This window comes from Bufo bufo, chromosome 11, assembly GCF_905171765.1.
Source record: "Bufo bufo chromosome 11, aBufBuf1.1, whole genome shotgun sequence".
Lineage (NCBI taxonomy): Eukaryota > Metazoa > Chordata > Amphibia > Anura > Bufonidae > Bufo > Bufo bufo.
The window spans coordinates 70,614,118-70,630,616 of record NC_053399.1 but is presented as its reverse complement, the minus strand read 5'-3'; the positions used below and the strand labels follow the sequence as shown (position 1 = coordinate 70,630,616).

The following is a 16,499-nucleotide window of genomic DNA, read 5'->3' as shown; positions in this document are numbered from 1 at the left end:
ATCCAACCCATGTTATTGGAATGTACCCAGATTTATTGCCCTCTGACTACAAGAAACAGCTGCAGTACCCTAATCCAGTGCCATTGCTCTCAGGCGCTGAACTGGAAAAGGCCAACCTAGCCCTTATAGATTATTTGACCCAGGTGAGAAGTCCGTTCATAATATTAAAAACACAAGAACACCCATTAGCATTACTCTTGTACTAAAGAATCTGTCTTCTATTTGTTATTGCTTCATTTTAACATTTACGCTTATTTGTATTTTAAAAACTTTTGCTTATTTTTGGGAGGAGTGATATATTTTAAATTTGAAAGAGAGGCAAGTATAAAATATGTTTAATCTAAAATCAGTTAAGTACTGTTTTTCACGTTACCCTACTTTGTCCGTGAGACCTAAGTTTCTCATTACAGACCCTCAGTCCACTACGCTTTTTCATCCTGCACAGTCCTGCAAAAAAAGTATATGTTAACATATATGGTTTTTTTATACTACTTTTTATTTTTTACTATGGAACTCTATGGTTTTATTGTATGCATTAAACATACGACAAAAACGTGATGTGAACGGAGCCTTACTGCAAAACACTGGTTTACTTCAGGTGTCCCAGCTGACTTGCCAAAATCTGTATTGAACAGCTACTGTGGTGCTTAGGAGGTCCTGACTCGCCTACCCCCCAGCTGCTGATTGCTATAGGAAAAATATGTCTCTTACTAGTTTGAGGGTTCTGGGAGAGCCAGGACCTCATGTGTATTGAACAACTCCAATACAACTTGGACTATTCGAGTAAGTGACCAAGCATGTTGCTAAGGAATCTGTTATCAGTTTATGCAGCATAATGCTGGTGACAGATTCCCTTTATTATATATCTCAGTTGTACTTGCAATATGAGACTAAACAGGATCAAAGGGTCAAACAGGATCACTGTTTGTGTATTTTCTAAGTTTGTAACACATATGAATACTTTTATGAACATACTTCTTAATAAACTAATAGAAAAGAAGTCATCTGGTTAAGAAGCTAAATGACACCGATCATCATTCTACAACCTCCCCCCTTATGGAAGGAACTCCAACGATCAAATCGAAAAAGAAGCTTCTTCAAATCATAGACACCACTCTGCTAAAATGTTACCTGCATGTAAGTACTTTAACATTTTATCAAATTCAGTATTCTGTATACTTTGACAGCGTTATGTAAAAATACTTCAGTTAACGGTTACAAGGCTTTTAGTGGCACTACTAGCTGAAAGCTGCTTGACTGGCAGCTCTTATTCTCAGGTGCTGACCTCAAGCTCTTGTCACAGGAACTATGGAGTCTCTGAAGTGGAGCTTGAGGAAGCTGGACAGTAAAGAAAAGGAAGAGGTGATCAGTGCCATGACCAGCAAGGCTTTTAGTGGCACTACTAGCTGAAAGCTGCTGACTGGCAGCTCTTATTCTCAGGTGCTGACCTCAAGCTCTTGTCACAGGAACTATGGACTCTGTGAACTGGAGCTTGAGGAAGCTGGACAGTAAAGAAAAGGAAGAGGTGATCAGTGCCATGACCAGCACTGTCCACTACAATGTTGACTGTGCTGTGTGGTTTGAATTGAAATTAAAATGTAAACATTGCTAGAACTAAAATATGTCAAAAGGTTAAAAGGACCCTGGAATTTTCCATTTTTGCGTTTTCATTTTTCACTCCCTGCCTTCCCATAGTCCTAACTTTTTTATTCTTCCGTTCACATAGCCTTATGAGGGCTTATTTTTTGCGGGACAAGTTGTACTTTCTAATGGCACCATTAACGGTTGCATACCATGTAGTAGGGAGCAGGAAAGAAAATTCAAAATGGGGTGGAATTGGGAAAAAACACAATTCTGATAAAGGTTTTTATTTTTATTTTTTTACACTGTACACTATGCGGTAAAATTGACCTGTTAACTTCATTCTCCAGGTCAGTACAGTTCCAACGATACCACACTTGTATAATTTTTCTTGCGTTTTAATACTGAATTTTTAAAAAAAAACTTTGAGGAATTTTTTCATTGGAGACCATGGGATGTTCTAAAGCAGTAACTAAAGCAGTTCCTTATAAATGTATGTTGTACCATTCCTTTATTATCTCTGCTAGAAGTTATGAATAAATTGATAGCAGTCTGCAGTAAGGGTACAGGGGGATGGTAACAAGTTGGAGGTGTGTACCTGCACAGTCTGAAAATGTTAGCTCTAATTGGATTGAGTGAGTCCCTGCAGGTACACCCCCCAACCGGTTACCACCCCTCTGTACCCTTACTGCAGAATGCTAGCAATTCATTCATAACTTCTAAATAAAGGAATGACACAACATAGTCAATCAGGCAATCAGAATAACTCCCTGGATCAACGACCCCTCTCTAGTAGCTATAGCCTGTAATATTATTACACTCCAGAAATACATCCAGGCCCCTCTTGAATTCCTTTATTGTACTCACCATCACCACCTCCTCAGGCAGAGAGTTCCATAGTCTCACTGCTCTTACCGTAAAGAATCCTTTTCTATGTTTGTGTACAAACCTTCTTTCCTCCAGACGCAGAGGATGTCCCCTCGTCACAGTCCTGGGAATAAATAGATGATGGGATAGATCTCTGTACTGACCCCTGATATATTTATACATATTAATTAGATCTCCCCTCAGTCGTCTTTTTTCTAAAGTGAATAACCCTAATTTTGATAATCTTTCAGGGTACTGTAGTTCCCTCAGTCCAGTTATTACTTTAGTTGCCCTCCTCTGGACCCTCTCCAGCTCTGCTATGTCTGCCTTGTTTACAGGAGCCCAGAACTGTACACAGTACTCCATGTGTGGTCTGAATAGCGATTTGTAAAGTGGTAGGACTTCAGTGAGTAGGCAGCCAGTGTTCACTGAAGATGTATGTGCAGCTGCAAATTGAGAGCAGGGTAGGAGGCTGATATTAAGAGATATCAGCACCCCCGCCAATCAGTTGTTTGAAGAGAAGGAGCTGCTTCCTCTTCATTGCATTGCACATCATCTTCCTGGTGGTGACACAGTGTAATTATAAGTAACCACTCCATTCAAGTGAATGGAGTGCATACTTGTAATTATACAGCACCGCCGAGACCATGGCCAATGCAATGAAGAGGAAGTAGCGCTCGCATGGAGCGCCACCTCCTCTTTAAATCGAATCCGTGCGGGTGCTAAATAGATCCCCACAAATCAGATATTGATGACCTATCCTGAGGGTAAGTCATCAGTATAAACTGCCTGCACAACCCCTTTAAATCAACCCGGCACACTTTACTAAAACACCTTCATGTTGGATATCCCTTAAATATTTCAAACTTTTCTGTGTAAATGAGATAAATTGTCTCCTGTATACTAATCTTGACAGTGTAATGTGATCTTCATTAGACCAATGTTGCTCTGGTGGCACCTCTCCTGCGACTGGAGAACAATCATTGCCATGTGGAAGAGAGTGAACATGTGCTGAAAAAGGCACACAAATACAGTGAACTCATCATCCTTTATGAGAAGAAAGGCCTTCACGAAAAAGGTAAAGTGGCGAATACTTTTGTTGCACTGAACAGTCGTTTGATAACATATAGTCAGTTATGGTGACATAGTGCCTAGAACTGGCCAAGGATCTGAGTGAATGAATACATTCTCAATAGCTTCTATTAAATATACAAAATACGCCAAATCCATGAAAGCAGTAATGTAATTGTGATTATTGTCCCACGTGTTCTCATGATCTTTTTTGCAGCTCTTATGGTCCTGGTTGACCAGTCGAAAAAAGCCAATTCGCCATTGAAAGGTCATGAAAGAACCGTACAGTACTTGCAAAGATTAGGTGAGTTCTAAAGCATTTGCTTCTTGTATAGTATTTCCACTGCCATACTGAGACAATTCCTATTGTTTATTGTTACCAGTGATTTTAAGAACTTTAACCCCTTAAGACAAAATTACATACGTCATTTTCAAGTGGGGAATGTATGAAGCAGGCTCACGAGTTGAGCCTGCTCTATACGTGGTGGTTTCCTGCTGTGTAATATAGCGGAAGCCATGCCGCAGTGACCATGATCAGAAAAAAACTGTGATCCTGGTCATTTAACTACTCAAATGTCACACTCAATGACTAGAGCATCTTGGTGGTTAGACAGAGGGAGGATGTTCCTTTGTCCTCCAATTGGAGCCCACTTGACAAAATTGCATGGTTTCGATCGATTGTTATGGCAGCCAATAAACTTCAGTAATATAATATAGCACTCTGTGGTATAAGTAATCATAGGATCACATGTTCAAGCCCCCAAAAGTGACTAAAAATGACAGTAATTTTTTATTTTTTTTTAAAACACGTAAATATTAAAAACTCCAATTGACTCCTAATTTTACATATGAAAATAAACATAAAAAAATACACAGTTGATATGTCTGCATCTGAAAATGTATTAAAATCTAAATATATTTATCCTGCACAGAAATGTGTGATTCACCCCTTAAAAAAAATTAAGAGACCAAAAAGTCATATATACCCCATAATGGTACCAATAAAAACTACAGCTTGCCAAACAAAAATAAATGTGGCACACAGCTTTGCAAACAAAAATTAAAATAGAATATGGTGATGCAAAGCAAATTTTTTAAAAAAAATTAGTAAAACATAATAGAAACTATATAACTTTGGTATTGCTTTAATTGTACTGAATGATCAACATGATATTTTTAGCAAGCAGTGAACACCTTAAGGGTACTATCACACTTGCATTAAACTTTTCCGGTATTGAGTTCCGTCCTAGGGGCTCAATACCGGAAAAAAACGGATACGTTTTATCCTAATGCATTCTGAATGGAGAGCAATCCGTTCAGTAGGCATCAGGATGTCTTCCGTTCAGTCACTGTACGGTTTTTGGACGGATAAATCCAAAATTCCAGAACACTTGCCGGAATGCCGGATTCGGCATTATTTTCCATTGAAATGCATTAATGCCGGATCTGGCCCCAAGTGTATTGCAATGCACTTGTGAGACGGATCCACATCAGGATCCGTCTACAAATGGTATCCGTTTTGCATACAGATTGCCAGATCCAACAACGCAAGTGTGAAAGTACCCTAAAAAGAAAAATCCAAAACTATAGTTAAACTGCCTTTCTTTTCTTTCGCCCCACAAAGATTTTTATTCCTATTTTTCTATTCTAAATGTGGCAAATTAAATGGTGCCAGTAAAAAAATTACAACTTCAAAAAATAAGCCGTAAGAATATGTGAACAGAAAAAATTGGAAGAGAAAAAACAAAAACGCACAAACAAAACTTTTCCCTTTCTGGACCTCAGGTGTATATGTACATTGTATGTTAAATCATTGCAGTCTATGGGAGAAGCAGTGAGACAATCGCATGGTCAAGTCCGCTAGGGGGACTTAAAAAAAAAAAAAAAAAGCTGAAATTTTTTTACTAAATATTAATAAATATTAAAATTAAAGTCACCCCCTTCCTCTATATTATAAATAAACAATAAAAAAAATTATAAGCATCACTATGCTCCAAAATGCCCGTACTATTAAAATAAAAGCATATATATCCCATATGGTGAATGTCAGAATATAAACACAAATCTTTTCTTGGGATTGTTTTTGTTGAATAAAAAGTGATCAAAAAATTTTTCACACTACAAAATGGTATAATTAAAAACTACAGATTGAGGTCACACAGCTCCATAGATATAAATATAAAAAAGTTAAAGGAGTCCGAATGTCCGTTCTGTTAACCGCTTCCGAACATCCGCCATACTATGTCAGGTTTTTAAAGATGGTGCCTGCTCCGGAGTGGAGCAAGTGCCATAGCTACTGGATGCCTGCTGTTTCACACAGCAGACACCAGATCCAACGACATGGGTTTTATGGGTTTTGTAAAAACAAAACCCATAAAACTGTGGTGGAATTGCATTTAGTTTTTCCAATTTAGCCAAATTTGGAATTTTTTTGCAGCTTCCCTATGCAATATTAAATGGCTTATCTGTAATGCCCCGTTGCCAGCAATGCATTGCAGTCACATGATATTTTCTGCTGTGTTGGTTCCCTATCCCGATGACATCACATTGACACTGTGTGCTGTCTGCATCCGTATGTTCGTTCTGCGGTCCTGCAAAAATGATTGAAAATGTCCTATTCTTGTCCATTTTGCAGACAAGAATTAATTCAATGGGGCCCGTGAAAAGTGCGAGACACACACAGATTGCATCCTTATTTTGTGGATCTGTAATTTTGCGGATCATAAAATGGATACGGTCATCTGAATAGCCTCTTAGGGCGGGGTTTTTCCAGCAGGCTTAGATCTGGGACATTCAAGCTGTGAGGAGAAGGGAGGGCAGACTTATATAATTCAGTAAGGAAGAAAGTTGGTGTTATTTTTTTTGTGGAACCAGAAAATTGCCTTTAACCCCGTGACACATTATCACGTACTTGTACGTTATAATGTGTGAGGGGATGTATGGAGCGGGCCTGCTCCATACGTGACGGTTACTGGCTATATCATACAGCTGGCACCCGACCGCAGTGACGGGGAGCACTGATTGCGGCACCTGTAAGTGAAGGCAGAGGGATGCAGCTCCCTCTGCCTTCCAATCAGAGCCACTGCAGTGAAATCATGGGGCTCCGATCGGTTGCCATGATAGCCTGGACATGGCTGAAGTGATCCAAGCCTGTCATGGCAATCTCCATTCTGAGCTATGCACGAGGCACAGCTCAGAATGGAGAGTGTAAAAATCATATTCACCCTAATAGATCTCTATTAGGGTGAATAGGAGAGTGGATCAAAAGATCCCATGTACTAGCACCCTATGGGGCCTAATAGTAAAAAAAAGTGAAAAAGCTAAAAAAAAAAAAACTAACAAAAAACCCCCACCAATATATTAAGTTTAAATCACCCCCCTTTACCAATTTTACATATAAAAATATATAAACAGTAAAAAAATTACAAATGACATGTTAGGTATCGCTGCGTCCAAAAATGTCCACATTTTTATAAATCAAAGAATACTTAGTAAAACACATGCTAAAGTTTTGACAGATAATTTTATGTATTTAATGAAATGTGACCAGAAATGTGACGTATTGTTGACATACATGTCACCACTGGTGGCCATTTAGAATCCTCAGTGGTGACCTGTGCAACTCAGGGTTCATATGAGGTCCTTTTGAACATGAGTTTGTTGTCTCGGAGAACCCCTTTAAGTTGTAGAAACAGCCAAATGCCTTCAAAAAATTTAGATAATTCAAATATGTCATCACCCTTTTCTTATAATAAATGAAATGGTTTACAGACCTATACAAAATGTGCAGTGTTTTTCCATGAATAAAATGCTGACCTTATCAATTCAACAGGAGCAGAAAAAATGTCTTTGATCTTTGAGTATTGCGTATGGGTCCTGAGAGATTATCCTGAAGATGGATTAAAGGTAATGAATAGTCCATTTATAAAAAAAAATATTAAAAAAAAGTTCAAATATAAAAAAAAAAATCTTTTTGATTATTGCATTAAAGTTACTGCGCATGCATTCACACTAGATATGGACTGTTTTGTGTCACCCTGGTGCTGCTGTTGTGGGGAAGTCAACCAGCACCAATAGAATGACTAACAATGACAACGTACCTTAACTGTGCACATGCTACATGCACCAAGGTTAGTAACCTTAGCTCAGATAAGTGTGTTTCAAGATATATTGGTTACTAAGCTCTAATTTTCCAATAATCTAATACTATATTTAGGATCCTTCCAGACGAGCGAGTTCCACACTCCCGACTCGCAGCGCGAGTATGCATCAGCTCCCGTCATGGCCTCCCAGCACTGACTGGTCATGGCTATTTTAGAGATAATACAACCGGATCAATTCATAACGGATACAGCCGGTTGTATTATCCTAACGGAAGCGTTTTTGCTGATCCATGACGTACAGTATTCATCAAAAATGCAGATGTGAAAGTAGCCTAAACTGTACCAAAATAAATTTTCCTGGGATATACCACAGTGTCCCCCCAAAAGAATTATCACACAGTCATAAGTAGGAAAGAGGACCTGCAGGTCAATACTGCAGGTCAAGTATGGGTTAGCAAAAATCTATTAATAAGTCAAATGATAAGATATACCTCCCCAGTGTGTCAGCAATGTTCCAAAGAGCATACTATTCCCCTTATATTGTAGTGGTCAATAGGTAGAAAAAGTAACACACGCAATATTCTATCATAACAGTCCAGCACAAACTCAAGTATGGTACTGCTGTAAGCTTAAATCAGTGTGGATAACCAATACGCCCCTGACCCTAAACAAAGCCTACCCACGCTTGGACATGTTGGGGGATTTGGGAGGCCAACCAGCCTCGAGGCGCATTTCATTTGAATAAGTTTAGTCAGGAAGCTTATCCAAGAATCCACAGAGAAGAAGCATTATGAAAAAATCTGTGTCAATCTGGCTTCCTGAGCTGCCCTCAAACACAGGAATCTGAGGCTGATAATCCTGAGGGAGGGATCCATATGGTATCACCTTGGGGCGCTGCCTTCTTGAGTGTCCCTCTTCACTGGATAAGAAGGAAAAGGAATATGAGATACACAGCAGCCATCTTAGCTCGGTCACAATGTCTTTAGATTCAGTTACTGTTTCCCACTGTACCGTACATATATGGTGCTTTGCAGGAACACCTATCCTGCAGCAACATATACAGTTGTGTTCAAAATAATAGCAGTCAGACATCACTAAACTGATCAATCACTGTTTTTGGTAGAAATGATATTTCTATATGGCAAATAATTTACTAGCAGGTGTAGTAGAGTAATAGAAATCCAACAGACCCAACAGTCATGACATGCGTGCTGCTGATTCTCTGTAATTGAATCACTAATTGAAATTAAAAATAATAGCAGTGTGGAGTACAATTAGTGAGGTCATTCATTCTTTGAAAAACAGGTGGCAATTATTGCCCTTATTGAAGCAAGGAAGGAAGGAAGCAAATGCTGTACATGCTGCTTACAGTGCATTTCTCTCTGAAATTCTAAGGAAACTGGGTCGTTCCAGACATTGTTGAGAAGAACAGCGTACCTTGATTAAAAAGTTGATTGGCTAGTGGAAAACATATAAAGAAGTGCAGAAAATAATACAGGGTGGGCCATTTATATGGATACACCTTAATAACATGGGAATGGTTGGTGATATTAACTTCCTGTTTGTGGCACATTAGTATATGTGAGGGGGGAAACTTTTCAAGATGGGTAGTGACCATGGCGGCCATTTTGAAGTCTGCCATTTTGAATCCAACTTTTGTTTTTTCAATAGGAAAAGGGTCATGTGACACATCAAACTTATTGGGAATTTCACAAAGTGTGCTTGGTTTTAACGTAGCTTTATTCTTTCATGAGTTATTTACAAGTTTCTGGCCACTTATAAAAAGTGTTCAATGTGCTGCCCATTGTGTTGGATTGTCAATGCAACCCTCTTCTCCCACTCTTCACACACTGATAGAAACACCGCAGGAGAAATGCTAGCACAGGCTTCCAGTATCCGTAGTTTCAGGTGCTGCACATCTTGTTATCTTCACAGCATAGACAATTGCCTTCAGATGACCCCAAAGATAAAAGTCTAAGGGGGTCAGATCTGGAGACCTTGGGGGCCATTCAACTGGCCCACGACGACCAATCCACTTTCCAGGAAACTGTTCATCTAGGAATGCTCGGACCTGACACCCATAATGTGGTGGTGCAGCATCTTGCTGGAAAAACTCAGGGAACGTGCCAGCTTCAGTGCATAAAGAGGGAAACACATCATCATGTAGCAATTTCGCATATCCAGTGGCCTTGAGGTTTCCATTGATGAAGAATGGCCCCACTATCTTTGTACCCCATATACCACAACATACCATCAATTTTTTTCTTCCAACAGTCTTGGAGGGATCTATCCAATGTGGGTTAGTGTCAGACCAATAGCGGTGGTTTCGTTGGTTCACCATTCACATAAAAGTTTGCCTCATCACTGAACAAAATCTTCTGCGTAAACTGAGGGTCCTGTTCCAATTTTTGTTTTGCCCATTCTGCAAATTCAGTGCGCCGATCTGGGTCATCCTCGTTGAGATGCTGCAGTAGCTGGAGTTTGTAAGGGTGCCATTTGTGAGTAAGAGATTAAAGATGGTCAGTCAGGAGAGGCAATAGTGTCTCCCTGAATACTGCTCAAAATAACAACCAGAAAAAACTATGAGGGGCAGTATACTCAATAAAACTTCACTTTTAATAACGTATAGGAGATAAAAGACGGCCCCTACAGACATACAACAAGTAAGACCTGCACACACTCAACCTGGTGTGGTGAGTGGGCATAGACAATTACAGAACAAACAAGGATGTAGATGGTGGACTGGACCAAATGTGTGGAGAGGCGGGCGAGACTGTGTTAGTGTATCAAACCAACTGGCCCTGTTGCCTCCCTGCTTGTCCTAGTCCGCCCTACAAAGTGTGTCCAAGGGACGGGGTCCAAAAAGCCCCGCAAGGGGTGGCCCAGACTGGAACTCTCTTCCTGTATAGGTAACCCTCACAATAAGGCCCTCACACAAGAAAAAATTCCCGTCCAATGGAACCACATACATGAAAAATAGGTAGAGATGTAACCCCACAAAAATACCACTGGAAAGGGGATAGGGCGGGGATATACTCAAGTTTCCCAACGCGTTTCTTCAATGGATGCCCCAGGATTCATCAGGGGACACGGGGCAAAGGTGATGGTTATCCCTCCTGGCTGGTTCACCACAGATTGAGGGAATAGCCTATGTAGTAACTGCAGTCAATGTGTGGCTGAGTCTAAGGATAACATTGAGAAGCAAAAAAACACAAAAGTAAGTAAAGTAACATAGATGAACCTCCGTCAGTCATCCCATATGGGACCATGGTGGGGAGTCACTTACTTGTTGTTGTCGGCGGTCGGCGTATGGCTATAAGTCCACCTCCAAGCAGGACCCAGGGTGGTGGTGTCTGCAGTGGTGGGGTGACCGGCAGCTAGTGGGGCAAGACTGCCCCCTTATAAGGGCTGAAGGGTGTGGTCATGTGATCGGAAAAGCCAAAATCACATGGCCGCGCATGCGCACAGAGCCCCCATGCGTTTCATGGGGCTGGAGGTGGAACGCACGGCTGTACTTCCGCATCACGTGACGCGCCAACGTCGAAGACTGTTGCGTCATGACAGCGGCCATATGATCGGAGTAAAACAACAGCCGCGCTTGTGCAAAGATGTCCCAGATGACTGAAGGAGGCCACCGCTCTGTCAAGCTGTTTACCAGTTTAGTACAGCGTCATCTTGGGGCTCAATTTGAGTCATGCAAAACCGCTCCCCCGGTCTGCATGGCACATGACTGGGCCGTCCCCCTCTTAAGAGTATATTAGTAGGGAGAACTCTGCTCCAGTGTAACTTTCAGAATGGAGTAAGAAGAGAATACACAAAGGGGGAGCAGATAGATCATTGGTCTGGTGGGACCATAACCTCCTTGTCCCTCTTACACATTTTCAGGGGACATTACAGTGTGTGTCCATTGTCCCACATACTAGACCAAAAATATACAGGGGTTAAATGACCGAGAATCTGATCCCCGGATCCAGACAGAAACTATAGTGATTAGAGGAAACAGCTAAAGTTTAGTTGCTCATTCAGACCGTGAGGGGCGACCGTGTTTAGGGTGAACGTCCACCAACACTCTCTCTGTAGAATGAATCTATTCCAATCGCCCCCCCCGTGCAGGTTTGAGCACACGTTCAATGGCCATGAAGCTGATGGCCGAAGTGCGTCCATCATGAGATAGCTGCACATGACGCGCTTTGGGGGTGTCTCTGTTGTTTCAAATATCCCCGAAATGTTCCCCCATGCGCTTGCGCAATTCCCTAAAGGTTTTGCCAATGTAACGTAGCCCGCAGACGCACGTAATCAGGTAAATCACACCCGCCGTGCGGCAGTTCATGAAACCCTTCACATGGTAAACAGTGTTGTTAGGTTCCCCAGTGAAAGTCTTACCCTGTGACAGGCAGCCACAGAAACTGCAGTGTCCGCATCTGTGGCATCCCGTCACAGGTGTATCCAGCCACGTCCGTGGCTTCACTGGAGGGACAAAATGGCTGTGCACCAACCTATCCCTTAGGTTATTACCTCTCCTAAAGGTGAGGGAGACGGTGGGGCTAAGGACATCAGTCAGGTCTGGGTCCATAAGAAGAGTATCCCAGTGCGGTGCCAGGATCTTCTTCACTTGAGAAGCCGCTGCATCGAATGTACCTATTAACCGGACAGTACCTTGAGATTCACTCGCCCTACTAGTTGTGGGGTGGAGTAACTCAGTTCGTGTACGTACTTTAGTTTTTTCGGAGGCCAGTCTGAGGGTCCTGTCCGGATACCCCCTCTCCTGAAATCTAGATCTCAGGTCTCTAGCCTGGTGCTTGAAATCACTGAGTTCTGAACAATTACGTTTTAATCTCAGGTACTGTCCGGTTGGGATTCCTCTCTTAAGGGGGACAGGATGGCAGCTGTCCCATCTAAGGAGGGAGTTAGTGGAAGTCGGCTTCCGATAAATAGATGTGCTCAGACCGCCCTTGTCGTCCCTGCAAATAACCACATCCAAAAAGGGGAGGCGATCTTTGACAATTACAGAGGTAAACCTTAGGTTGAAGCTGTTCACATTCAGCTCAGAGATGAGCCTGTAAAAATCGCTCTCTGGTCCGCTTCACAACACGAAAATATCGTTGATGTAGCGTGACCAGAGAGCGATGTGCTCGATGAACCATAATGATGGCTCCCCAAACACTACGGACTCCTCCCACCAGCCCAGGAGCAAGTTGACATACGAAGGGGCACATGAACTGCCCATCGCGGTGCCTCTGAGCTGGTGGTATATACGGCCGTCAAATAGGAAAAAATTACTCGACAGTATAAAGTTTAACAATTCGAGGGTAAAAGTGTTGTGCAACGAAAATGACCAATGAGCTATCTGCTCCCCCTTTGTGTATTCTCTTCTTACTCCATTCTGAAAGTTACACTGGAGCCGAGTTCTCCCTACTAATATACCCTTAAGAGGGGGACGGCCCAGTCACTGGAAGGGGATAGGGTGGGGATATACTCGTGTCCCGACGCGTTTCTTCAATGGATGCCCCAGGATTCATCAGGGGACACAGGGCAAAGGTGATGGTTATCCCTCCCGGCTGGTTCACCACAGATTGAGGGAATAGCCTATGTAGTAACTGCAGTCAATGTGTGGCTGAGTCTAAGGATAACATTGAGAAGCAAAAAAACACAAAAGTAAGTAAAGTAACATAGATGAACCTCCGTCAGTCATCCCATATGGGACAATGGTGGGGAGTCACTTACTTGTTGTTGGCGGCGGTCGGCGTATGACTATAAGGGAGCTGCAGACACCGGAGCCTATACCGGGCGAACAGAGCGGCGCCCAGACATACTAGTAAGAGCAGGGGGACCCCTGGGCGCCGCTCTGCCCACTGATATAGTTAGTTTTTAGTTTTTAAACTAGTGAAAGGTCCTCTTTAATATCACCAACCATTCCCATTTTATTAAGGTGTATCCATATAAATGGCCCACCCTGCAGACTGCTCAGCTAAAATGATCGCAAATGCTTTAAAATGGCAACCAAAACCTGAAAGACGTGGAAGATAGCGAAAAACTACCATTCGAATGGATAAAAGAATAGCCAAAATGGCAAGGACTTAGCCAACAATCAGTTCCAGGAAGATCAAAGAGGGTCTAAAGTTACCTGCGAGTACTGTTACAATTAGAAGACACCTATGTGAAGCCAAGCGATCTGCAAGAAGCCCCCGCAAAGTCCCACTGTGGAAAAAGACATGTGCTGAAGAGTTACAATTTGCCAAAGAGCACAGAGAAATGCCGCAACATTTTGTGGCCTGATGAAAGTAAGATTGTTGTTTTTTGGGTCTAGTGGCTGGAGTCAGTTTGTTAGACGACCCCCAAACACTGAATTCAAGCCACAGTACACTGTGAAGACAGTGAAGCATGGTGGTACAAGCATCATGATATGGGGATGTGTCTCATACTACGGTGTTGGGGCTATTTATCGCATACCAGGGATCATGGATCAGTTTGAATACATCAGAATACTTGAAGAGTTCATACTGCCTTATGCTGAAGAGGAAATGCCCTTGAAATGGGTGTTCGACCAAGACAACGACCCCAAACACACCAGCAACATCTTGGTTCCAGACCAGCAAGATTGACGTTATGGAGTGGTCAGCCCAATCCCCAGATCTTAATTTAATAGAAAACTTGTGGGGTGACATAAAAAATGCAGTTTCTGAGGCAAAACCAAGAAATAGGGAAGAACTGCGGAATGTAGTCCAATCATCCTGGGCTGGAATACCTGTTCACAGGTGGCAGAAGTTGGTTGACTCCATGCAACACTGCTATTTTTTTTTTTTGAACAGTCTTATATTAACTTTTCTTCCATTTCTTTTAGAGGAACACCACAAATTTTATATATTTTTCTTCATGTTTTGATTTGGAATAGAATGTGTAGTGTTCCCAATGCATTTGTGTGTATGGAAATAAAAGCTATTAGAAGGATTTAACACACTGCTATTATTTAGAACACAGCTGTATGTATGGTGGATGTCAGGAAGGGGTTAGAGATAAATAATTGTTTTATATAGTTTATTGATATCTGGTGCAAAACATATACAGTCAAGAAGTATAATCTGTATTCAATGGCATACAGAATTTGTACATATAGTACAGTAGAAAAAAATCAAACCAATTATAATAAACCACTGAAAATCTCTAAAATGTCATTATTATTTGGATGAATAGACCTACAATATTGACATCTGTAACAGGATCTTCAATAAAAGAGGCATGCTTTATGAGACAAAATCACCTCTAAGGAACCTTCTGTGGTTTATTTTGGTCATTATATACAAGGCAATGACAGCTGCATGCATACTGCATTTTGCAGAACGGAACATCTGGCCTACAATAGAACAGTAGTCCGTAATGCGGACAAGAATAGGACATGTTCTATATTTTTGCGGATTCCACTGAGCAGTCTACCCATATGATACTGTAACAATGGTAGTGGTCTGCAAGACCGCAGAACTGGAGTTCACCTATTGCAATTACTTTATAACAGTAAGGCCCCTTTAACACGAGCGAGTTTTCCGCGCGGGAGCAATGCGTGACGTGAACGAATAGCACCCGCACTGAATCCTGACCCATTCATTTCAATGGATCTGCGTATACATGAGCGTTTTTTTTTCACGCATCAGTTCTGCGTTGTGTGAAAAACGCAGCATGTCCTATATTTTGCGTTTTTCATGCAGCCCAGGCCCCATAAAAGTGAATGGGGTTTCGGTGAAAAACGCATTGCATCTGGAAGCAAGTGCGGATGCAGTGCGTTTTCACTGATGGTTGCTAGGAGATGTTGTTTGTAAAACTTAACTTTTTTATCATGCGTGTGAAAAACGCATCAAAACGCATTGCACTCGCGTGGAAAAAAACTGAACAACTGAACGCAATTGCAGACAAAACTGACTGAACTTTCTTGCAAAATGGTGCGAGTTTCACTGCACCCTGAACGCATCTGGACTTCATGCTCGTGTGAAAAAGGCCTAACTTTGGTTACTACGATACATCCAGGGCAAATAGTAGAGTTAGGCTTCATCCACACAACCGTTTTTGTGTTCCGTGTCCGTTTTCCGTGATTTTCTGCGGACCCATTGACTTTCAATAAGTCCGTTGAAAACTCTGATAATGCACCGTTTGTCATCCGCGTCCGTGATCCGTGTTTCCAGTCCGTCAAAAAAATATGACCTGTCCTATTTTTTTCACGGACAACGGTTCGCGGACCCATTCAAGTCAATGGGTCCGTGAAAAAACACGGAGGCACACAAGATTGTCGTCCGCGTCAGTTTTTTTCCTATCATTTGCAAGGCAAACTTGACTTAGATTTTTTTTCACTTTCCTTCATGTCTGGTGATCCTCCAAAAATCAAGGAAGACACACGGAAACAAAAACAGAAAACGGATCACGGAACAACGGAACCCCGTTTTGTGGACCGTGAAAAAATACTGTTCTGTGCATGAGGCCTTAAATTGCACAACAATTGAACAGTCACAAAAACAACATTTACAAAGCATGTATCAACACTGGCAGATAACAAGACACTAAAACTCAAAACTCATCTGTGGATGAAAAAGGCTGGATGCTGAGGGTCACAGAAGGAGGAGATGATCCAGCAGTGAAGTGGATGGCAAGCATTTGTCATACATCTAGGGTCAGTTCTACACGATCACCCATTATCTATACAAATCAGTAAATTAGTCTGGACAATAGCAGAGCAACCAAAAAAAGACCATAACTGATGCCAGAAGAAAGCACACTAGCCTAGTACAAGATCCTATCATTCAATTACAGATCCCAGAATACTGAACAAGGTACAACATTTCTGGAAGGGAATGCATCTAGCCAAAGCTATACCAGACAACCCGAATGGAGTAA

General features: G+C 41.7%; 1 protein-coding gene across 2 annotated transcripts in view; it reads left to right on the top strand.

Annotated features, from left to right (window-relative positions):
- Positions 1 to 16,499, top strand: part of VPS39 (VPS39 subunit of HOPS complex) — a 250,264-nt gene that overhangs the window by 176,078 nt on the left and 57,687 nt on the right. For both annotated transcript variants that reach the window (XM_040412082.1, XM_040412081.1), the window contains exons 12-16: positions 1 to 143; positions 994 to 1,137; positions 3,385 to 3,526; positions 3,737 to 3,823; positions 7,352 to 7,425. In XM_040412082.1, coding sequence (XP_040268016.1) covers positions 1 to 143; positions 994 to 1,137; positions 3,385 to 3,526; positions 3,737 to 3,823; positions 7,352 to 7,425 — 590 coding nt within the window. The remainder of the gene's footprint in view (positions 144 to 993; positions 1,138 to 3,384; positions 3,527 to 3,736; positions 3,824 to 7,351; positions 7,426 to 16,499) is intronic.